This window comes from Syngnathus leptorhynchus, chromosome 7 (assembly GCF_054491065.1).
Source record: "Syngnathus leptorhynchus isolate UIUO chromosome 7, UIUO_Slep, whole genome shotgun sequence".
In the NCBI taxonomy this organism is placed as follows: domain Eukaryota; kingdom Metazoa; phylum Chordata; class Actinopteri; order Syngnathiformes; family Syngnathidae; genus Syngnathus; species Syngnathus leptorhynchus.
The window spans coordinates 3,969,874-3,993,095 of record NC_141201.1 but is presented as its reverse complement, the minus strand read 5'-3'; the positions used below and the strand labels follow the sequence as shown (position 1 = coordinate 3,993,095).

The 23,222-nt window shown below is 44.8% G+C and overlaps 5 protein-coding genes across 9 annotated transcripts; 2 read left to right on the top strand and 3 right to left on the bottom strand.

The window, feature by feature from the left end:
• Positions 1–185: 185 nt before the first annotated feature.
• LOC147054217 (caspase-1-like) lies at positions 186–9,226 on the bottom strand. Its single transcript, XM_085916392.1, is given in 15 exon segments — positions 186–411; positions 530–639; positions 808–939; positions 1,010–1,256; positions 1,330–1,506; positions 1,793–1,878; positions 5,914–5,978; positions 6,453–6,610; positions 6,733–6,842; positions 7,011–7,142; positions 7,213–7,459; positions 7,533–7,709; positions 7,995–8,080; positions 8,169–8,444; positions 9,084–9,226. Coding segments are annotated over 15 exon segments (2,112 nt in total). The 5' UTR covers positions 9,091–9,226; the 3' UTR covers positions 186–309.
• A 106-nt stretch (positions 9,227–9,332) lies between these two features.
• LOC147054216 (rab5 GDP/GTP exchange factor-like) lies at positions 9,333–14,514 on the top strand. 5 transcript variants are annotated; one of them, XM_085916610.1, is made up of 9 exons: positions 9,334–9,486; positions 9,853–10,047; positions 10,520–10,692; positions 11,162–11,343; positions 11,436–11,517; positions 11,590–11,722; positions 11,922–12,013; positions 12,083–12,339; positions 12,907–14,514. In XM_085916610.1, the coding sequence occupies exons 2-9, from the start codon at positions 9,866–9,868 to the stop codon at positions 13,300–13,302; spliced, it is 1,497 nt and encodes a 498-aa protein (XP_085772736.1). In that variant the 5' UTR covers positions 9,334–9,486; positions 9,853–9,865; the 3' UTR covers positions 13,303–14,514. The 5 variants fall into 5 exon arrangements, with proteins under 5 accessions (XP_085772733.1, XP_085772736.1, XP_085772734.1 ...); XM_085916607.1 differs by having other exon boundaries at positions 9,333–9,486; positions 11,436–11,722; XM_085916608.1 differs by lacking the exon at positions 9,334–9,486 and adding an exon at positions 9,541–9,697 and having other exon boundaries at positions 11,436–11,722.
• On the top strand, positions 13,278–16,317 carry LOC147054215 (high affinity immunoglobulin gamma Fc receptor I-like). The gene is made up of 5 exons (XM_085916620.1): positions 13,278–13,369; positions 14,976–15,011; positions 15,092–15,370; positions 15,448–15,720; positions 15,803–16,317. Exons 2-5 carry the CDS (start codon positions 15,008–15,010, stop codon positions 16,072–16,074), a joined length of 828 nt encoding a protein of 275 aa, XP_085772746.1. The 5' UTR covers positions 13,278–13,369; positions 14,976–15,007; the 3' UTR covers positions 16,075–16,317.
• Positions 16,318–16,560: 243 nt separating this feature from the next.
• Positions 16,561–18,500, bottom strand: otol1b (otolin 1b). Its single transcript, XM_085916391.1, has 4 exons — positions 18,173–18,500; positions 18,011–18,100; positions 17,518–17,589; positions 16,561–17,450 (listed from the first exon to the last, which is right to left on the bottom strand). Exons 1-4 carry the CDS (start codon positions 18,498–18,500, stop codon positions 16,561–16,563), a joined length of 1,380 nt encoding a protein of 459 aa, XP_085772517.1.
• A 2,335-nt stretch (positions 18,501–20,835) lies between these two features.
• On the bottom strand, positions 20,836–22,812 carry sptssb (serine palmitoyltransferase, small subunit B). The gene has a single exon (XM_085916522.1). It carries the CDS (start codon positions 22,070–22,072, stop codon positions 21,830–21,832), a length of 243 nt encoding a protein of 80 aa, XP_085772648.1. The 5' UTR covers positions 22,073–22,812; the 3' UTR covers positions 20,836–21,829.
• Positions 22,813–23,222: the final 410 nt, after the last annotated feature.

Here is a 23,222-nt window from a genome sequence, read left to right as displayed (position 1 = left end):
AAGACTGCTTGTGTTTCTCTCCGCTCATCATTTGTGATATTCCATAGGCAGATTGGTGTTGGCACACAAGAGTCGCTAGCCAAACCTATCGCATTTTAACATGCTTAACTCATTATCTGTAAGTTATTATTAATGTAGCAAATTATAGCCCAATGCACAGAAACTTTCACACAGACAAAAAAGAATCAATGTCCGACTTCAAGTGAGTCTTTTTTTTACTTACAATTTCCGATTTCCTTCCTAGCTACATATAAAATTGTTAATATTACTGCCGCAATCAGACATGATATGTTCTTCTGAAATGAGGCGTCAAATGCCAGGAAAGAGGTAGAAGAGCCTTGTCAAAGTCCATCTCTCTTTTGTTGGCATCTGTTTGACTCCCACATGCGATATTTCGAAGCGTTGCATGATCTGAGGGGTTGAAACACAACATCATGAGATTAAAGGTACATAAAAAAAATGAAAAAAATCCGTCACCACTCCAGATCCTAAACAATAAACATTCAGACGAGCGTTGTGTAAAACTTACCATCCTGAAAAGTTCCTCAAGGTGTTTCTCACATGCCCAGGTGTTTACAACTTCAACAAAATACTCAATTAGTAAAGAGCCTTTCGTTGGGTTTCGGTATGACATTGTATCTGAGGAGGTGGGAAAAATATAGTTTGTTGACGAACAAATGATTCGAGCAAAGGCAGGCCAAAAAGTCACAATCTTGTTTCCTCCAATACAGTTCAGCTCCGATTCAAAATCTTTTATCCTTGTGACTTAATGGCTTGGACAAAAAAGGTCGGCGGAGATGCACTGACCAGGCGTGGAAGAGAGAAGAGAGCCGAAATCTTTCTCTTTGTGGACAAATTGACAGGCATCGGAAACATAAGACAAGAAGGGATCCACTTGCTGGTTTGCGCCATCACTGAGGCGCACCGACCCTTCCTCCACTGAAACAGACAACACGGTCCGGGTGAAACAAAATGTGTTGTCAATCTGAGCGCCGTTGCGTTCACTCACCTCCTCGACAGGCTTGTACGATGATGATCTTGGGTTTGTCCAACAGCGCCTTGCAGTGGGCTGAGTTCAGATATTTGTAAATGTTATCGATGGCAAACAGATCCTCTTCATCCACGTTATTGGTCTTGATCCAGTTGACGCCGAGGACCGATCCCAATTTCCCGTGAGACATGATGACCACAAACACGCTGTCTGTATTTTTGAGTTTCGGATGTTTGGAGAAGTCAAGGACGGCCTTGTCCATTTGCTGTCAGAACCAACGCTAGCCGGTAAGAAACTCTGAAAATAGTTTGAAACTTTCACAAAAAAGTGTTTATTACCTTTCCTGTGAGGTTGGTGTATTTGACCACCTCATATCCCAAAGCGCACAACAGCATGTTCATGTTCCGCTCATCTACCTCAGCTCCAAGTCTGTTAAGTCTCTGATCCTCAAATTTGATATTGGTGATAAGCAGAGCCACGCGACTCCTTACGGACTCTTTAGTCACAGGATAGATCTAAAATAATATGCAAATATGAACAAGTTAGCATGTGGAAGGATACCACATATGGTCTGCATAACAAAAACATTCTTTTTTATTTTACAAAATCAAATTTCTTCAGAAAACGCTGATAAAGATTCTGGTTTTCTATGTGGGGGAAAAAAAATAATAAGTAAAATACCCTAGTAAATGATGTTGCCAAGGGAACCGTCCATCCTTCAATTCTTTGTTCAAAGAGCCAGACTCTTAATGACATAATTTCTCTATGACAGTGTACATCACGTTAGTGTGGAGAAAATACCTCTGAAGCATTCTTTTTGGAATTCCAAAAGGACGACTTGCAAGGCTTGAGTTTGTCTGACCATTGACAATCCGCCTCGGGGGTAGCTGGAGACAACAAAACACGCAACGTTTGCATTTCAAATGCAACTTGTCGTTTTATATTGAGGACATACTGTGAAACCCGTCCACCCACCAAATTATATTTTAAGTGCGTCAAGTTGGTTTTAGAAAAAAAAAAGTTCAGTTCCAGCATAGTTACAACACGATATTAACTAATCAGAAACAACAGGTAGTTCGCATGATTGATAAGAATTATTAACCTCATCCCGGAAGCCCACGGCAACAAATTAAGCGCACGCTGCTTTTACTCAAATCAAAGTGGATTCAAAATTAATCGACCGCACCGTCCTCGACCAAATCCATGAGCTACTCGACTTTCTTGTTAATTCTAATTTTCCGTCTGGCCGACGCCCGAACGGAAGTTTTTGCAAAAGTGAAAGTTGAAAAAAGATGATAAGGATAAAACCAAAAACTAATTTAAAAGCTCACCAGCCATCTATAGTGTCTCTCGAGGCAAAGTCGTGCTTGAAAGAAAAAGATTGTTCTGTTGTCTCTGCCCACCCAGATGTGTGTGTGACGATGATCATTGGGACTGTAACTTTTAACTTGAATGGGAAATTGACTTTTCCGGTTGGACTGGTGCTTCGAGAAGATTGCGCAGGAATGCTCCAAGATGAGTTCCGTAGAAGATGATTCGAAAGTTATTTCACTTTTGGATCAAAACCAAATGGGGATGGGTTGAATGCAGAGGACAAGTTTCACCACACCCAGATGTGAGTGTGACGATGATCATTGGGACTGTAACTTTTAACTTGAATGGGAAATTGACTCCCCTCCGTGAGTCGTTACCTTATCGTGGTGGAGGGGTTTGCGTGCCCCTATGATCCTAGGAGCCATGTTGTCTGGGGCTTCATGCCCCTGGTAGGGTCACCCATGGCAGAAGGGTCCTAGGTGAGGGGTCATACAAAGCACGGCTCAGAAGACCCCTTATGAGGAATAAAATATATGGATATCGTTTTCCCTCCCCCGGACGGGGGTCACCGGGGCCCCTCTCTGGAGCCAGGCCCGGAGGTGGGGCTCGAAGGCGAGCGCCTGGTGGCCGGACCTTCGCTCATGGGGTCCGGTCGGGCATAGCCCGAAAAGAAAACGTGGGTCCCCCTTCCAATGGGCTCACCACCTATAGGAGGTCGGGTGCATAGTGAGCTGGGCGGCGGCCAAAGGCGGGGACCTTGGCGGTCCGATCCCCGGCTGCAGAGGCTGGCTCTAGGGACTTGGAATGTCACCTCTCTGGCTGGAAAGGAGCCCGAGCTGGTGTGTGAGGCAGAAAGGTTCCGACTAGACATAGTCGGACTTGCCTCCACACATAGCTTGGGCTCTGGTACAAGCCCTCTCGAGAGGGGCTGGACTCTCGTGTTGCAACAGGGTGACATAGAAAACATGCAGGACACCGGCCCTCGAGGACTGGAATTGCCCACCCCTGTTCTACTGGGTGACTTCAATGCTCACGTGGGCAATGACAGTGAGACCTGGAAGGGCGTGATTAGGAGGAACTGCTCCCCGATCTGAACCCGAGCGGTGTTCTATTATTGGACTTCTGTGCTCGACACGGATTTTCTATAATGAACACCATGTTCAAGCATAAGGGTGTCCATGTCTGCACTTGGCACCAGGACACCCTAGGCCGCAGTTCGTTGATCGACCTTGTAGTCGTGTCATCGGATTTGCAGCCGCATGTTTTGGACACTCGGGTGAAGAGAGGGGCGAAGCTGTCAACTGATCACCACCTGGTAGTGGGTTGGCTCCGATGGTGGGGGAAGATGCCGGTCAGACCTGGCAGACCCAAACGCTCTGTGAGGGTCTGCTGGGAACGTCTGTCAGAATCCCCTGTCAGGAAGAGCTTCAACTCCCACCTCCGGCAGAGCTTTCCCCACGTCCCGGGGGAGGCGGGGGACATTGAGTCCGAGTGGACCTTGTTCCGCGCCTCCATTGTTGAGGCAGCCGACCGGAGCTGTGGCCGTAAGGTTGTTGGTGCCTGTCGTGGCGGCAATCCCCGAACCCGCTGGTGGACACCGGCGGTAAGGGATGCCGTCAAGCTGAAGAAGGAGTCCTATAGGGCCGTTTTGGCCTGCGGGACTCCAGAGGCAGCTGACAGGTACCGGATGGCCAAGCGGAACGCGGCTTCGGCGGTTGCTGAGGCAAAAACTCGGGCGTGGGAGGAGTTTGGCGAGGCCATGGAGAATGACTTCCGGACGGCTTCGAGGAAATTCTGGTCCACCATCCGGCGTCTCAGGAGGGGGAAGCAGTGCACGGTCAACACTGTTTACAGTGGAGATGGTGTGCTGCTGACCTCGACTCGGGATGTCGTGAGTCGGCGGGGGGAATACTTCGAAGACCTCCTCAATTCCACCGACACGCCTTCCATTGTGGAAGCAGGGCCTGAGGACTCTGAGGCGGACTCTCCAATCTCGGCGGTCAAAGTCACTGAGGTAGTTAAAAAAACTCCTTGGTGGCAAGGCCCCGGGGGTGGATGAGATCCGCCCGGAGTTCTTAAAGGCTCTGGATGTTGTGGGGCTGTCATGGCTGACACGCCTCTACAGCATTGCGTGGACCTCGGGGACGGTGCCTCTGGATTGGCAGACTGGGGTGGTGGTTCCCCTCTTTAAGAAGGGGGACCGGAGGGTGTGTTCCAATTACAGGGGATTCACACTCCTCAGCCTCCCTGGTGAGGTCTATTCAGGGGTGCTGGAGAGGAGGATCCGTCGAGAGGTCGAACCTCGGATTCAGGAGGAGCAGTGTGGCTCTCGTCCTGGCCGTGGAACAGTGGACCAGCTCTACACCCTCGGCAGGATCCTCGAGGGTGCATGGGAGTTCGCCCAACCAGTCCACATGTGTTTTGTGGACTTGGAGAAGGCGTTCGACCGTGTCCCTCGGGAGGTTCTCTCGAGGGTGCTTCGGGAGTACGGGGTGCCGAGCCAATTGATAAGGGCGGTTCGGTCCCTGTATCACTGATGCCAGAGTTTGGTCTGGGAGTCCCTCCTAAAGCTGCTGCCCCCGCGACCCGACCCCGGATAAGCGGAAGAAGATGAAGGTTGAAGATGAAGAAGGGAAATAGACTTTTCCGGTTGGACTGGTGCTTCGAGAAGATTGCGCAGGAATGCTCCAAGGTGAGTTCAGTAGAAGATGATTCGAAAGTTATTTCACCTTTGGATCAAAACCAAATGAGGATGGGTTGAATGCAGAGGACAAGTTTTACCACACGCAGATGTGAGTGTGACGATGATCATTGGGACTGTAACTTTTAACTTGAATGGGAAATTGACTTTTCCGGTTGGACTGGTGCTTCGAGAAGATTGCGCAGGAATGCTCCAAGATGAGTTCAGTGGAAGATGATTCGAAAGTTATTTCACCTTTGGATCAAAACCAAATGGGGATGGGTTGAATGCAGAGGACAAGTTTTACCACACGCAGATGTGAGTGTGACGATGATCATTGGGACTGTAACTTTTAACTTGAATGGGAAATTGACTTTTCCGGTTGGACATTTTGGGATGATGATCAGCATTTTAACATGGCTTGAAGCTCAGAAGATTTTTTGATACTAAAATAAGGAATTACAGTATGTTGTCAGTCCGTGGGTTTTCTCCGGGCACTCCGGTTTCCTCCCACATCCCCAAAACATGCTTGGTAGGCCGATTGAAGACTAAAAATTGTCCCTAGGTATGAGTGCGAGTGCGGATGGTTGTTCGTCTCTGTGTGCCCTGCGATTGGCTGGCAACCGGTTCAGGGTGTCCCCCGCCTACTGCCCGATGACGGCTGGGATAGGCTCCAGCACGCCCGCGACCCCCGTGAGGACAAAGCGGTTCAGAAAATGGATGGATGAAGTCAATCGAACCGTTCTCAAACGGTAGTTTTTTTGGTATACATATTTTGCACTGTCAGTCCACCAGGTGGCGCTACACTGTTGCATTTAATCATCACGAGCAATGAGAAGAACGAAGAAGAATTGCATCATCCAAAAGACAAAATGGCCGACTCGTTCCGTATGACGGATCTCTTCGTAATGCAGACACTCCACATTACAACATCCCGGAGCAGGAGAGACGTAGCGTGACAGCTTTGCCCGAGGTTTGTCGGCAACATCTTTGCTGGATTGAGACAATATTGCTTTAGGGACTCCTTACACTGTAAGAGTCACATTAGATTCTAATGTCTTCAAAGGAGAGCGTTCCGAGCGTTGACGTCACGCTTCCCACAATGCATTGCACCAAATGTAAACAACGCCATTTTTTTTTTTTTTTAAGATCACTTATTCCGGAACGAACCCTGCACATTTGTTATGTGAAGCGGACCTGCTAATCAGTTCCTCACTAATTTATTCGTCTAAAAAAATATTTAAATATCAAAAATATACAACTTTTATGACGTTTCACAAATTATTTGAATCTTTTTGTTTTCCAAATTACAACTTTATTTTCTTCACATTCACACTCTATGATAATGTCTGACTTTCTCATAGATACATTACTTCATTCATAATTAATGGTCATAATTTTGACCTACAAGTGTTTGTGTATTCTTTTTTTCTGAGTGGCCCGAGTCATTCTTTGTACTTCCTCTACCTCCCTTGCAAAACAACGACGCCGGACATGATATGTTCCTCTGAAATGAGGTGTCAAATGCCAGGAAAGAGGTAGAAGAGCCTTGGCAAAGTGCATCTGTCTTTAGTTGGCATCTGTTTTTTTTTCACATACGGCAATTTTTCAAAGCGTTGCATGATCTGAGGGGTTAAAACACAACATCATGAGATTAAAGGTACATTAAAAAAAAAAAAGAAAAACATCCGTCACCACTCCAGATCCTAAACAATAAACATTCAGACGAGCGTTGTGTAAACCTTACCATCCTGAAAAGTTCCTCAATGTGTTTCTCACATGCGCAGGTGTTTACAACTTCAACAAAATACTGAATTAGTAAAGAGCCTTTCGATGGGTGTCGGTATGACTTTGTATCTGAGGAGGTGGGAAAAATATAGTTTGTTGACGAACAAATGATTCGAGCAAAGGCAGGCCAAAAAGTCACAATCTTGTTTCCTCCAATACAGTTCAGCTCCAATTCAAAATCTTTTATCCTTGTGACTTAATGGCTTGGACAAAAAAGGTCGGCGGAGATGCACTGACCAGGCGTGGAAGAGAGAAGAGAGCCGAAATCTTTCTCTTTGTGGACAGATTGACAGGCATCGGAAACATAAGACAAGAAGGGATCCACTTGCTGGTTTGCGCCATCACTGAGGAGCACCGACCCTTCCTCCTCTGAAACAGACAACGCGGTCCGGGTGAAACAAAATGTGTTGTCAATCTGAGCGCCGTTGCGTTCACTCACCTCCTCGACAGGCTTGGATGATGATGATCTTGGGTTTGTCCAACAGCGCCTTGCAGTTGGCTGAGTTGAGATATTTGTAAATGTTATCGATGGCAAACAGATCCTCGTCAGCCACGTTATCGGTCTTGGTCCAGTTGACGCCGTGGACCGATCCCAATTTCCCGTGAGACATGATGACCACAAACACGCTGTCTGTATTTTTGAGTTTCGGATGTTTGGAGAAGTCAAAGACGGCCTCGTCCATTTGCTGTCAGAACCAACGCTAGCCGGTAAGAAACCCTGAAAATAGTTTGAATCTTTCACAAAAAAGTGTTTATTACCTTTCCTGTGAGGTTGGTGTATTTGACCACCTCATATCCCAAAGCGCACAACAGCATGTTCATGTTCCGCTCATCTACCTCAGCTCCATCTCTGTCATATTTATGATCCTTAAATTTGATATTGGTGATAAGCAGAGCCACCCGACTCCTTACGGATTCTTTAGTCACAGGATAGATCTAAAATAATATGCAAATATGAACAAGTTAGCATGTGGAAGAATACCACATATGGTCTGCATAACAAAAACATTCTTTTTTATTTTACAAAATCAAATTTCTTCAGAAAACGCTGATAAAGATTCTGGTTTTCTATGTGGGGGAAAAAAAAAATAAGTAAAATACCCTAGTAAATGATGTTGCCAAGGGAACCGTCCATCCTTCAATTCTTTGTTCAAAGAGCCAGACTCTTAATGACATAATTTCTCTATGACAGTGTACATCACGTTAGTGTGGAGAAAATACCTCTGAATCATTCTTTTTGGAATTCCAAAAGGACAACTTGGAAGGGGTGAGTTTGTATGACCATTGACAATCCGCCTCGAGGGTAGCTGGAGACAACAAAACACGCAACGTTTGCATTTCAAATGCAACTTGTCGTTTTATATTGAGGACATACTGTGAAACTCGTCCACTCACCATGGGGAGGCTCGGCGGGGAGGCCCAATTCTTCAAAGAGCATTGGGTCCCTCTTTTTAAGGGAAGTTATCATCATCCAGCTTGCCTTATCACCTTTTTTCCTCACAGAGTCAATGAGGAGACGAGCTTTGTCTGCTCTGGTGTTAGCCACCTCCGTGATATTCTCCTGCTCTCCATCATTCAAGACGCCATCATCCAAAAGGTCGTTCAGAAATTGTTGGATTATTGGCAAGGTCACCTTTTCAATAAACGATGTTCTCACACGCTTTAATACTTCTGTAAGAAGCACAAAACAGTATCACAGAGGGCAATGTAGACACTGGATTTTATTTGCACAAAATAATTTTATTTTAGGAGAGTGTCACTGCTGTAGTTGTGACGCGTCTTTATCGGCTGATGGATGGATGGATGAATGAAGGCGTGGCTCACCTGTCAGATTTGACAGTGACACTCTGATGAAGGCAGAAGTACATGCCCAAACATCTCAGGTTATGCAACCTAAGATAATTTATTTGTGATAAAAGAACCCAAAAAATTGATTTGACAAGTGAAACAAAATGAACTTAGTACAACTAAGTGATCAGCACGTTTTATTTTTAGATTGAGGTTTTATTTTTTCAAGTAGTTTCGTTTTTTCAAGGACAAAACCTTTGACCCCAATCTACCTCCTACAAGTTAGTGTGGCAAAAATCAAATCCAAATTATATTTTAAGTGCGACAAATTGGTTTTAGAAAGAAAAAAAAAGTTCAGTTACAGCATAGTTACATCACGATATTAACTAATCAGAAACAACAGGTAATTCGCTTGATTTATAAGACTTTTTCGTCTGGCCAACGCCCGAACGGAAGTTTTGCAAAAGTGAAAGTTAAAAAAAGATGAAAAAGATAAAAACAAAAACAAATTTAAAAGCTCACCAGCCATCTATAGTGTCTCTCGAGGCGAAGTCGTGCTCGAAAGAAATAGTTTGTTCTGTTGTCTCTGCCCCTGCTGTGCTGAACGAGTCTTTCCCTTCCACTGTGCGTAAAAGAGTTGTGCGGAGGGGCGGGGCGGGGGGCAATAAAACTTCAAAACATTCTAACGGGTTTTTTTTTCTGGTATACATATTTTGCACTGGCAGTCCACTAGGTGGCGCTACACTGTCTTATTTAATCATTACGAGCAATGAGATGAACGAAGAAGAATTGTATCGTCCAAAAGACAAAATGGCTGACTCTTTCCATATGACGGAGCTCTTCGTAATGCAGACACTCCACATTACAACATCCCGGAGCAGGAGCGACGTAGCGTGACAGCTTTGCCCGTCCTGCGAATGATAATGTACGTCGACAGAAAACACACGTCATCTTGATGATGACATTGTTGCTCGTCGTCAAGGGCTAGCTTCGTAATTAGCTTCCGTAGCTAGCCTGACATTAGTCAGTGACATGATCGTCCTCCGGGTGAAGCAAACATTCGACACTCTCGATAAACACATTTCCACAACAATAACGAATGGCTCCGAATACGTAGCCGGCTATACACGATGAGGGTTTGTCGGTTTCAAACTTAACGTGACAAAGCGCGGACGTTAGTCATCAACAAGATGATTAGAAAGTTATTTCAGCTCTGCGTTATGCGGTTACTGTTCATTTGAATTAACATTGTGTTCTTCGTTTGTTTTGTTTTTGTTTGTTCCTCGGGCAGTCTTCTTTGAAGGATGATGGCTCAGAGGCCTGAACGTCGTCGGATCCATCTCGACCAATCACAGCTGCTTTGTACCAAAGGATGTGATTTTTATGGTAACGCAGCTTGGCAGGGCTTGTGCTCCAAGTGCTGGCGAGAGGAAAACCAGCGGGATAAGCAAAAACAGATCCAGGAAGACTGGGCTCTCGCTGAGAGGTTTGTCGGCAACATTTTTGCTGTATTGAGACAATATTGCTTTAGGGACTCCTTACGGGGTATGTGCTAGCTGCTAGTTCATTCTCAGGAAATGTAATAGATGATAGCCCAACTGTTTTGGTGGGTTCGGAAGATGTTTCTTGGAGTAGGCTTAAACAGTTCATGTACAGATGGAAGAGCAGCAGTCCTTACATTGAATAAAGAGAGGCTTCGACAAGCCAAAAATATTCTTCTCCAGTCGAATCGCGCTCGTTATTATTAGTACATTCAGTCCTTTAATGGCAATAGAGGCACCTAAAGGCCCAGAATGGCTTTGTTGTTAGTTTGTAAACTATTAAGTCACTTTGAAAGGGCTGACAAGGTGCATTGTATTTGTTGCCGTGGAGATCCCCCTCCCAATACGGACTCTTTTGTTGTCGTTCCTGCTCATCCACATCCGCTAGGTGCTTTAGTCTTGTCTCATCCACCGCAGGTTGCAGAGAGAGGAAGAGGAAGCCTATGCGAGCAGATATCAGAAGGCCCAGCCGCAGCCTGCTGTCACACCTTTCAACAAGTTTGAGGAACGTAAAACCAAGGAAAAGTCGAGCAAGGTCAACACCGTCGCCAAGTTTTTCACGCCCTCCATCAAAATACCACCGAAAAAAGGTAAGGGCCTTTTGACAGATTTAGCCAGTACCGCTGCTATAAAAAGTCCAAAGATGTCAATAACCGCTCAAACTGCCCGTCACTGGTAACACACTTCTTTTTTAAGGGGACGGCCAAGCAGGCAGGGCACAATATGATTGGCTGCTTTCAGAGTCTGTGATAGGCCAGCACTTTGACGTTAATGATGGAAGGCCAGCGGCTTTTTTTCCCCGTTACTTCTCATCTGAGCAGAGAGGGGAGTGGTGAGCAGTAAACGATACGCTCAAGTCTAGATTCAGTCGATCTCTTGATGTGTGTGAGAAGAGCCGTTCTAAATCTGCTCCCGAAGTAAAGTGCTTTGCCACAGCTTTAGATTTGGTTTGGCATAATATAAAAAAAAAAAAAAAGAAAATTGACTGGAAGGAAATATTAGCTTTTTCACACAAGAAGCTCAAAGGTGAGATAAATCCATCCAACGCTTCCCCGCTAGATGCCACCGCCTCTTTGGATGCTCAGTCCAGTCCGAGCTCCTTCCCCACATCGAGCCGACCCTCCTCCGCGGACACCGACCGCGCGACGAGGGAGTTCATCGATTTCCTCAAGCCTCTGAAATACGGCCAGCAGATCTTTAAACAGTGTCGCGCCTTCACGGAGAGCATGGCCTACAAGCGGGTGAGTCCCCCTCGTAACAGTAAAGACGTGTTTGCGAGGCTTGGCGGAACATCCTAAGACTCATTTGCCCCCCCCCCCCCCCCTCATATTAGGACATGGGTGCTGAGGACATGTCCGAGTGCGTTCAGGACTTCTACCAGTCTCTCTCGGAACGCCTTCACACTCAATTCAAAGGTAAGAAAATGCTTGTGTTGCTCTTTTGTGCTCTTCTCATGTTGCTCTCTTTTTTTTTTTTTTTGCTCTCAGGCTCGTCCGAGTACATCGAGGGCATCATGGACCAAGTGGAGAGATATATCACGACGCGTTTGTACAAGGAAGTGTTTTGTCCGGAAACGTCCGACGATGAGAAGAAAGACCTGGCAGTACAGAATAGGATCAGGTTTGTAGACGAAGGTCACGCTGATCATTCCAAAATCCTCGATAAATTGCGTATACTACTGAACAGCCCATTGACGAGTCAAGTATTCAACAAAAAAATATATTTTGTCTTTTTGAACAACAAGAGCAATTATCTGATGGCGCTGATATTCTTTTTGTCCACTTGGGGCCACCATCCTTTTCCCACTTGTTCTTTACAGAGCCTTGCACTGGGTCACCATTGAGATGCTGGGTGTTCCCGTCGACGAGGAGATCCCCGAGGCTTCCGACAGCGTGGTTAAAGCCATCACGGGTGAGCCTCACAGATAGCAGCATCTCGGGTTTCAGACGGGACCGACGTAAGACTTCCGCCTCTCGCCAGACGTGATCGAAATCGATTCCAAGCGAGTGCCCAAGGACAAGCTGGCGTGCATCACGCGCTGCAGCAAGCACATCTTCAACGCCATCCGCATCAGCAAGAAGGAAGCGGCGTCGGCAGACGACTTCCTGCCCACGCTCATCTACATCGTGCTGAAGGCCAACCCACCGCGCCTTCAGTCCAATATTCAGTACATCACTCGCTTCTGCAACCCCAGTAGGCTCATGACCGGAGAGGATGGCTACTACTTCACTAATCTGGTGAGGAACGAATTAAAAACGATAAACTTTTTGACACGATTGGACTTTTGCGTGGACTTCCTAGTTGCCCCATAGAAGAAGTTCACTTTATTTTTATTTTTTTTCTAGACTCAAATTTACCGGTTGTATCTAAAGGAGACATTCAGCATTTTCAATCACAATTTAAAACAGTTCTCACTTGTTTTTGTCAGAATCCATGATTTTTCCAAAATGGAAGGCTTCACTATCCTTACAAATTACCCGCCACAGTGCAACAATTGTGATTAGGGCAATCATACACAAAATATTGCAGTACTGCAATATGTCCACTTGAGGGCGGTGTAGCCCTTGTTAATTCGGATTGATACATAAAGTGGTACCGTGACATGGGCTTTTTTTTTTCCTGCTTTGACTTGCAAACATGTAAGACACGAATGCTGTATTAGGGTAATTAAGTCAACTCATTTCACAACAAGCAGCAGTTTGGCAGAGTCAAGAAATCTTGAAAAAGGAGGTTTGAAATTCAGAGGGTTTGGAAATTTTGGAATCAAACTATGTCTCTATGTCTTGTTCCCATTCTCTTCTCAGTGCTGCGCCTTGACCTTCATTGAGAAACTGGACGGCAAGTCACTCAACCTGACCTCCGAGGAGTTTGACCGTTACATGTCGGGGGGGTCCCCCAACCGGGCCCAGGCGGGCGGCGCCACGTTCATCCAGGTGCACAAGCGCCTGGACCTACTGACGGGCCTCGGCGAGCGGCAGGAGCTCGTCATGGAGCGGGCGCGGCAGCTGGAGAGCGACCTCATCGACTGGACGGACGAAGTGGAGCAGAACGTGCAGAGCGTCCTGGACACTTTTGAGGCGCAGAGCCCTCCCGGCGGCGCGGCGCCAATCGCGCCGGCGGCCGCTTCGGCTATCGACTCTGATAACGTTGAGAATGAGCACCTGCCACCGCCGCTGACGCCGCAAGTGTTTGCCGGTTGACGCACGAGGAACATCGATTCTTTCCATTCATTCAAATTGAAAGGCCTGAAACACCTTCTAACGCACGGTATGAGGAATCCATCACGATTAGGTCACGCCTATTATTGGTTCTGAGAAAAGAGTTGCTCTTTTTGAAGCACTTTTATGATTTTAAAAATGATTTCATTAAGGATAGTGCAGACACTGTTTTCAGATGCGCCCTGTAGCAGCGGCATCCGTTTGGACATTGTGTGTATAATATTTCGATTTGAATCATTTTCTTCTAGCTCTTTTGTAGCCATATATGATCTGTTTGTTTTGTTTTTGAGATGAGGCTTTAGAACTTAATTTCTTGGGAGTAGGTTCAAGCACTGTAGAAGCTGGAAGAAGGTTTCACGCACCGGCCACAACATTAAGTACACTCGCACAATCGTTTGAGGTTCATTATCAGATCTGAATCTAAAGATCGCCTTTACAAATACGATCATGCTCACTTTTGATCATCTTAGTCATTATTGTGTATTACGTTTAGTGGAGTATTATATTTTTGTAAATGTGAATTTTATTTAATGGGGTGGCCAAGTGAGTGCACGGAGAGGTTTAAAACATCCTTATAAGTTTGTTACTGTTTGATATAGGAGACGATAAGTCAATACTGTCCTTATTTAATAATAACTTATTGGGAAAAATTGTGTGTGCGCGTGTGTGTGTGTGTGTGTGTGTGTGTGTGTGTGTGTGTGTGTGTGTGTGTGTGTGTGTGTGTGTGTGTGTGTGTGTGTGTGTGTGTGTGTGTGTGTGTGTGTGTGTGTGAGACAAGCGATGACTAATAAAAGCTGAGAGCAGAACGCCTATCAACTCTGCTTACGCTGTACTTTCACACAAGTCGCCGCAATTGTGCAACGTCAGATAAAAGAGGGGGACAAACTATTTCCACACTTATCTATTATATTGGGAAATCTAAAACAAGTCATTGGTAAATGTTGTGACACATTAGTTTCAAATCTCACGCTATTATTAGGACTTTGGAATTGTGATTTCTAAATTCAGTTCTTTTAGTTTATTGCAGTTTTGCTTTTTTGATGATGTCAGCTCCAAATGAGTCACAGTTGCAACTCACTTCATATTTCCCACAACATACACCATTTATGTAAAGTACAGGCACCAATGTATTTTGAGAGAAAGCACTTCCCTAAATCACAGTTCTTGTAGAATAAAAGTGAAATTATAGGAGGATCCCTGCGTTGCATGTTGTTTTTTTTTTTTTTTTTTTAAATGTTTTCACTTCCTTATCTTTGGGAATAAAGGTAGGCGCCCATCAAAAACCGCAAAAATAGTCACGATGATAGCAACAATATTTTTCCTTGGTAAGTATCAACCAAATACGTGTGTGTGTTTTTACTAAGGCTTTTTTGATAAAACAAAATGACCACGTATAATTAAGTAAGGTATTGTGAGGCTTTTTTTTTCCTGAAAAAATTTAGTATATATATTTTTTTTTTTAAATGGTAAAATTTCTTACAATGTATGGTCTGTTTTTCCACTATTCATGTCTTTTTTTATTTTATTTTTTTTTTTTACAAAAAAAGAGTAACTATACATGGTCATTTTTTAATTAAAAAAAAAAGCCTTACTATACATGGTCATTTTTTAATATATATTTTTCATCTCATGCTCAAATATATTTTCTATTTCAGTTCTTTCCACACTACCACAATGCGTAGTCCCCATGGGTAAGAAACTCGAACTGTCATTCAACATAAGAGTGGTCATCACAAATTTGTCACTTGTTTTTTTTTTTTCCCCTGTGTAGAAACATCCTACAAAGCCCTTGTAAAGTTGGTGTCAGGACATTCTCGAGTGTTCTCTGGTGAACACGTCCAGCTTAGATGCAGCATTCCTGATGGCCGCAATTCGAAATGGAATTATTTGTGGTTCAAGGGATCCGAGCAGCTTGAGCACCACACGGAAACGTTGTATCTGAAAGGCTTCCTTAGCGACAGCGGCGCCTTTCAGTGCCAAGGAGTCAGGGACTCGGTTGTGGGAAACATTTATACTCAAAAAAGCCCACCTGTGGAAATAAATGTGGACGGTAAGACTATCCTGAAGGTCTATTTTTATTTCATGTGATTCTTTGTCTCCATCTTTTTCTGTGCTTTTTCTTTTCAGGAGGTTGGGCCATCCTCCAGGTCCCGCAACATCCGGCCTTGGTCGGAGAGACCTTAAATATAACCTGTCGCGTCCGCGGCCGTCCCCGAGATCAAGAGGTGGTTTTGTATAAAGATGGCGTGGAAGTCCTGAGGGAAAGTGGCTTCAATCCAAAATTGAGCTTGCCCCTCCTCAGCACGGAGGATCAAGGACTGTATACCTGCAGGGCGTCTTGGGATGACGACAGACGAACTCATTCGGTGATTTCAAATGATATTAAAATGAATGTCTCAGGTGAGTTTGTTTTGCTTGTGTTAAGTCACAGCTCTTAACAGACACAGTATTTATTAGACATCAATGTTCCGATCTCTCTCAGAGGTTCTGACACAGCCCGCGCTCAAAGTGGTCACAGAAGACAACCTGCTCTCGGCGGGTATGATGAAACTCGTTTGCCATGTCCAGTACAACGCCCGCGCTCCGGCACCTCCCATTCACTACTACTTCTACCTGAATGAAAGACGTTTGGGGACGGCCACATCTGAGAACTTTGATTTGGTCAAACAGAGACCGGGTCTGTACAGATGCAAGGTTAAGGTACGCCAGCTTGGCCTGTGTAAGTGGAGTGAAGCCGAAGCGTTTGAAGAGTGAAAAGGACATAAAAACTAGTTTTGTTGCTTTGAGATGAATCAAATGAATCACAAATAAATCATTGAAATTAATACCATGTACAAATTTGTGAATCAAATGAATCACTTATCACAAATCAATCAATGAACTAAACATGTACACATTTGCGAATCAAATGAATCAATGAAATAAATCACAAACGTCCACGTGTGAATCAAATGAATCACTTATTCACAAATGAATCAATGAAATCAATCACTCTAACATGCGCTCATTTGTGAATCAAATGAATCACTTTTCACAAATGAATCACTGACTCTAACAGGCACACATTTGTGTATGGCTTCAAAGAGTTACACAATAACATTTATTTAAAAAAAAAAAACGAATTTATTGAAAAGCATAATACAAAATAGTACATAGATAAGAATGGCAATTCTCCATGAATCGTAACACTACGGCACATTTGAAGAGCGCTCATGAATATACAATCCGCCCGCTAGTTCATCATAATGTCGAGTAAAGTAGAAATCCAGAGAAGATGCTGTCGTCCTCACTGCTGGCGTACACCCCGTTCCAGTCTCTGAGGGTCTCCATCCACACCTGATCCCCCGCCGCCAAACGTAGCACAACCAGCGTAGACGCCTGGTCGATGTCCTGTCCGTACAACGAGTCTCTCGTCCTGACCCGCCGCGAGCCGTTCACCACCAGCGTCGCGCGAAGGGGTTGATTACGTACCGTGATGTGGAAGGAGAAGACGTACACGCCGGCGTGGACGCACACAAAGCTATTACCGGTGACGTTGAAGTGGTTCTCTTCGTTGTAGAAGATTTTGTCAAAGCGGATGGGGAAGCCGGACGGTGGGAAGGATCTTCTCGGGGAGATGCCGACGCTGAAGGCCGAGCGTTTCTGAGGGACGCCTGAACCTTTCGCCCCTTTGAAGCCCCGCATTCCCCGCTCCCCTCGCATTCCGTGGTAACCTCGATCCCCTTTTGGGCCCTGCACCCCTCGAACACCTTGCGGACCCTGTGACCCTCTCACCCCAGGTTCTCCTTGCGCTCCAGGAGGTCCAGGATCCCCGCGTACGCCGACGGGACCCGGAGCCCCGTGTTTGCCGTTGATCCCCGGGATTCCCATCGCACCCGGAATTCCCGGCGAGCCGGTGTCTCCGCGATCACCTTTTGGCCCTCTTTCACCAAATGTGCCACACTCCCCTTTATCACCCTTATCTCCTTTTGGACCAAGAATCAATCCAGGAGCTCCAGGTGGCCCTTCTTTGCCCGGTTCTCCTTTCTCACCAGAAATCCCATTCTGTCCAGGTTCACCTTTTTGACCGTCATAGCCTTTAATGCCTTGCATGCCTATCTCACCTTTTACTCCTTTTAGGCCAATTTCACCTGCAGAGTAAAAACATTGATTCAAAATCTATCATATAGCTCAGACGTATTGGTCACACTTTGGTACCTTTCTGCCCAGGTTTTCCCGAAACTCCTGGGTATCCACTTGGGCCATTGTTTCCCCTTTCACCCTTGTCCCCTAGTAAACAGAATTTGTGAAAGAAGAAACATTGCAAAAATGACGAATGTAATGTGTGATCAGCATAACTGTTTCTGAAGAATTTGAGAAAATACATGCTGAACATAAGGGTTCCTTGAATTGACCCTTGAGGGACTCCATTTGTCATAGTCTATTAATCAGATTTAAAACTTCCATTACTCAATTCTTCCAAATAGGACCTGAACCATTTCGGGACTTTGTCATATCCAATTTTCTAACCAACTAACCCAATTTGGTCATTAAAAAATTATAATTGCTCTGTGTAGCAATTATCATTGAGCACCATGAACTCTGCCCAGTAACAAGTAAGCTGTTAGGGAATATAAAGAATGAATAAAAACAATTTTAGCTACAGCATGAAATGCTAGTTAAATTTTTTTTAGAAATTGGAATGAAATACCTTTGTCTCCTTTAACCCCCTTGAGACCACTCGTTCCCGGTGGCCCAGGTGAGCCAGATGATCCGGTAAAGCCTCTTTCCCCCGGTGGCCCTAGATATATCTCAAGTTTAAAAGGCAGAGGAAACTGAAAAAGTAAAAAAGGTAAGAGAAACATTTCATTACCTGTCAGGCCATTGTCTCCCTTTGGTCCTTGGGGTCCTCTCTCAGGAGGGCAACACTCACAGAAGTTGAAATAACACTCGTTGTAGTCCAGGGTGTAGTTATCAGGGCCTACACTGGGGTGATCCATGTTCATCGTGTGGTCCTGAGAAAAATCCTGACTGGGGTAGGTGGGAAGCAGCTGGGGGTCCGCGGGGAGCACCTGAGAGAGGGGCTTCTTGGTATACTGCTGTTTGGGTTTGGGTGTGGTCTTAGCTTCGCAGTAGAACATCGCAGTTAGTGTCACCATGATGATGGTGAGAAGAGTCCGCTGACTGGAGATGAGCTTCATAGTTGAGTTGGATCTGAGAATGGAATTTTTAACCAGCATCCAAAACGATAAGCAAGACTGAAAACCAACCAGGATACCAACAAATACGTATAACAGAAGAAAGACTCACCAAGTTATGCTTATAGTGGTATGGTCATTTATTCTCTGGATGGTGTCTCGGTGCTCCGGGTCCATCTGATCTCAGCAAGAAGAGAACAAACCTACCAATGAAGGTGTCTGCTTGAAGAAAAAGGGGGAGGTCTGAAATCCAACGAGGGTAGAAGCCAGATCGGACCCGAGCTGAACCACTGTGCTGTGGCCTCATTCTTTGCGCAGAAAGGTGCTTTTGTGACATGGGATATGAGGAGCCGCCATGAGTACTCCCCTCGTCGCGAGCTCGGCGAGGAGCAAAGTGCCTCGGTCGATGGGTCACCTGATACGGAAGGGCATTCTTCCAACCGCCGAGCAGCTAACATGCTCTTAAGGTGGGACAAAGCACAGTAAAGATGGTTGTGGGACAAAGGCCAGGCCACTAAAGCTAAAACAAAAATGTTGTGATCATTTATAAAACTTATATGTTATGGTTGACAACTCATTTTCTGCTAGCAGCCCGATCTGAACCGTCCACTCATTGCCAGCGAATGTTTGAACTGCGGATACGCTCGGCTTGGCAAAGACCCCACAAGCTCAGAGGGATCCATGACAGAAGGGAAGGAAGGAAATGGAAATTTGGGGAAACAGAGAAGACTGATGGCAACAGTGCGTGTAGAAAAGGAGATGATGGTTTACTTTTTTTTTTTTTTTTTACAATATCACTCCTCTCATTCCAAGACCCAGCACGGGTGTGACGAGTAAATACAACTTTCTTGCTACTCTGTATGGGCATTTTTGATCTTTTTGCATTATTTTGTCATTGTTGTAATTTACCCCCGTGCCACTAGAGGGACTCATGCACTGTCACGCACTGTCATGCATTGTAGTAGAAAGAATATTAAAACGCGCGGTAAACTTGAACATGGCGGACCTGTGTTAAATGGCTCAAAACTAACAGTGTTTTTCAAACGCTCCGTCTTCTTAATTTCGTACTTTCAAGAGCAAAGGGACACATCTTAAGACTCCTTTATCAGCCCCGGGAATTGACTCTATAGGGTTTAGTCCATTCAATTGGTCAAAAACTGCTTCATTTGGATTCATTTTGGATTATTGTTCGCGAAAGTTCGATTGGAAATTCCAGGTGTGAGGAGGGCAAACTGAAGAAAAGCCAAATATCAGCGTCATCACATCGGGAGAAACACATCAATGCTGGATTGAGGTATGTTTCTTTTTTTTTTATGGCTATTGTTGATCGATGTGCACACATTCACCAAAACCCAATACATTGGTAAGAAATTGTTCTGAAGAGTGAGGCAGACATGTTAATCAAAATCCTCCACGCTTCAAAGGTCTACATGCACAACACATAGGAACAAATTCATGTTTACATTACTGGGAGGAAACAAAAGCTTTTTGATGCTTGACAAAACTGTATTTGCTCAAAAGCCTCAAGCTGAAACACTATGCCTCATGAAACACACACACACACAGTGGTGTGACCCTTATTTTCCTCCTCCAGTTATTCATGTGAGTGTATGTGTGTCCAAGGTGTGACAATATATTAATATTCATAGTTTTTCCGGACTTTCCTGGTAAGGTGAGACTTGTCGTTGTATGAGTGTCACATGTCCACAATGTCTGTGTAGTTGCCAAGAGTTCAACCCCCCCCCCCCCATTCTCACAGTTGTCATTGTTACCAATGGTCACGGGCGACAAGCGAACACAACACGTTGGTTCCTGCTGCCTTGTCATCACAGAGATAACCTCTGACCCGACTCAGGTGTAAAGGTAGACGACAGTTCAGGACAAGCGCTATTTATTCTTCCATATCATCTTAAAATGAAGCTATTAATTGCCCCCATCGTTTCATTTCAAATGGATCAAGGGGAGGCCAGATAAATTCATTGAAACTGTTACTTTTGGACAAAAAGTACCTTCTCCAAGATTTGAAGGTCTTTCATGGATTTATATCCATCTATATTGCTTCTGATGTTTATGTCTTCCATTACAGCTTTGTCGGTAGTATGGAAATCATTCAGACATCATCTCTTCAGAATGTGCAGATAGCGTAGTGGAGTAGAAAATTTTAACTTTAAATTCACCAACAGGAGCCAAAAACCGGTTTGGTGACTTCCTCTGTTATTTTGTGAATCAACGCTATTGTGCCAGTAATCATTTCTTAAAATAAAAAAATAAAAAGCAAAGAAAGACGACCGATGGTGAAAGCTGCCTAGTTACTACGCGTGAGACATACACTAGCAGTTTTGATTGTTTTTATTTTTGATTTGGTGATTGGGGTGGGAAAAAAAAAAAAAAAGCGCATGAAGTTGCAGGAAACTGTATGATGTTGTTTTATGGCCACAGGAGAACATAATAAATATTTAAAAATAAAACATTGTGGTAAGTGACATTGTAACCAGCCAAGCATTTACCAGAGTGGTATAAGTATATAAATATAGAACTTTATATAAATAATATGTAATCAACAAGCGCATATGAAAAAGCAGAAAAATGCCACGACTGCTATGTCAGCTGGCTACAGCAGAAATTCGCAAATTGGGGTCAACAAAATATTTTGTGACCTTCTCCATCCCCCTAACTCAAAAAGAGTTTTAATTTCTATGCCATTTAGAGATGCACCAGGCGTGGTAGTCATTTGCAATAGACTCATCAGGGGGTCCCTGGAACCAAAAGGTTTGAGAACCACTGGTAGACTTAGCGTAGCGTGACCTGAAATTTGCTTTTCATGTAGGCCTCTAAAATCGGCAGCAAACATTTCTTTGGGCTGAGTAAGCCGCAAATCAAGCAAAGCCTGATCAAAGCAAAAACCAAATCCCACGCGTACAGTCCGAGGGCGCGCTAAATCAATATTTGCCGGTGCTCAGTGGCGAGCACACCTTCCTAGCATTCCGGCACTTAAAACATCGAAGGGATAGAAGAAGACTTGGACGACGGTTCACAGCAAGAATGTGAAAACATCCGTTGAGAATCGATTACCACGCGACGGTGTTTAAAATGAAACATTGTGATATTCATATTGATTGGCTCGGAGAACGGGTTTGGGTTAAGGTAGAGATGGGCATTTGATTACTTTTGCTCGATAAATCCGATGAATAGTTTGTTCCGAGGGTTCCCCGCGTTAGTTCAGCTTCCCATTGCCAATGTCATGTCGCTCTTTACGCACAAACTAAAGTGAATCAAGCAGTCGATTAATCGTTTCCACACACTCGAGTTCATTCTTAATCATGCGGCCCATCTTAGTTCATGAGGGTCATGGCGCTCTCCGGCTGGCCACCGCAGATGCCGGAGAAGAATTCCAGCGCCAGGCGCACGTGGATAGGCACAAAAACGTAGGAGGTGTAGATCACCATGGCGACCACCGAGAACAGGACCGAGTTGAAAATGGACTTCTCCCAAGGCTCCAGCACGTAGATGCCGGTGATTAGAAGGTACTGGTAGTAGAGCCAGGCCAGGTACTCCCTCAGGTTCTTGAAGTTCATCCTGCAGGGTGGTGTGTGTTTGTCGATGTGAGTGCGTGTGTGTAAACGCTGATGCAATTAACCTCAAGCAAGGAAATCATCACTTACCACTTAGAACCATTTTTTTTTGTATCGATACATTCAGACTGCTTATACTAATACAGATCGAAAAATCAAATATAAATTACACACATCAGAAAAAACGTTGCAATTTTATTGCCGCATAGTTTTATTGTAATGCAACATGAATATAGAGTCGATAGCTCACGGATTGCTGTTGCGGGTTGAGTTGCAAGGGGGTGTGGCCATCAGGTGCGCGTATTCTAGAATTTACTACCAACTCGGGAAACTTATTTCCAAAATCTTAACTGTGTCGCCAAATAAATGTCCGTTTTAATACGGTTGACTTTTTGAAATAAATTTCAACCACAAATTTGGATTGTGTTGTACATTGTACCCAATTACAAAATCCCGCAATTAAATACTATAATGAGGATATATCATAGGAAGCGCTAACCTCTCTAAAAGCGGCAAATGATCAAATCTACCTGCACTCACCTTGAAAACGTGTCTGGGTAATGACGTCTTATTTATAAACGCTAATCCGCGGCCCGTTTTGTTGCTCCGCTTGCTGCCTTTGCGCGGTGCGGCAGAAAGGGGGAGAGAAAAAAAAAAAGCTGCCTCACCAGTTTGTGTCGGGCTTATTTGGAGTAAGACGTGCAAAGAGACTGAAGTCGACACCACACCCACTGGCTGTGACTTTACCGCAGCAGCTGCTCACCTGGCTGACAGGTGCAGAATCACAAGCAAAACAAACAGAGCTTAGAATTACACTATTGTATTTTACAGAGGTATTTGAACGCACCGCATCCTCCGCCATGAGCGGTGCTGAGGATGAAGATGCACGCGGTGAACTCTGAACATCTATTAAATCATCAAATGTGTATTCACTTGCTAACTACTGACAGTGAGCCACAAGAAGACCGTTGGGAAACTTCACCTTCCCATCTGTACACTTTGCTGACCGTCTCAGTTCTTATCCTTGACAACAACATACACTATTGATATATAAACACAGGCAGCGCCACCACGGCCAAACGCTCACGTACGGGTTCACGACGGGTTCAAAATCTGGAAAGATAGCTAATCGGATCGGCAAATAACAGCAAAG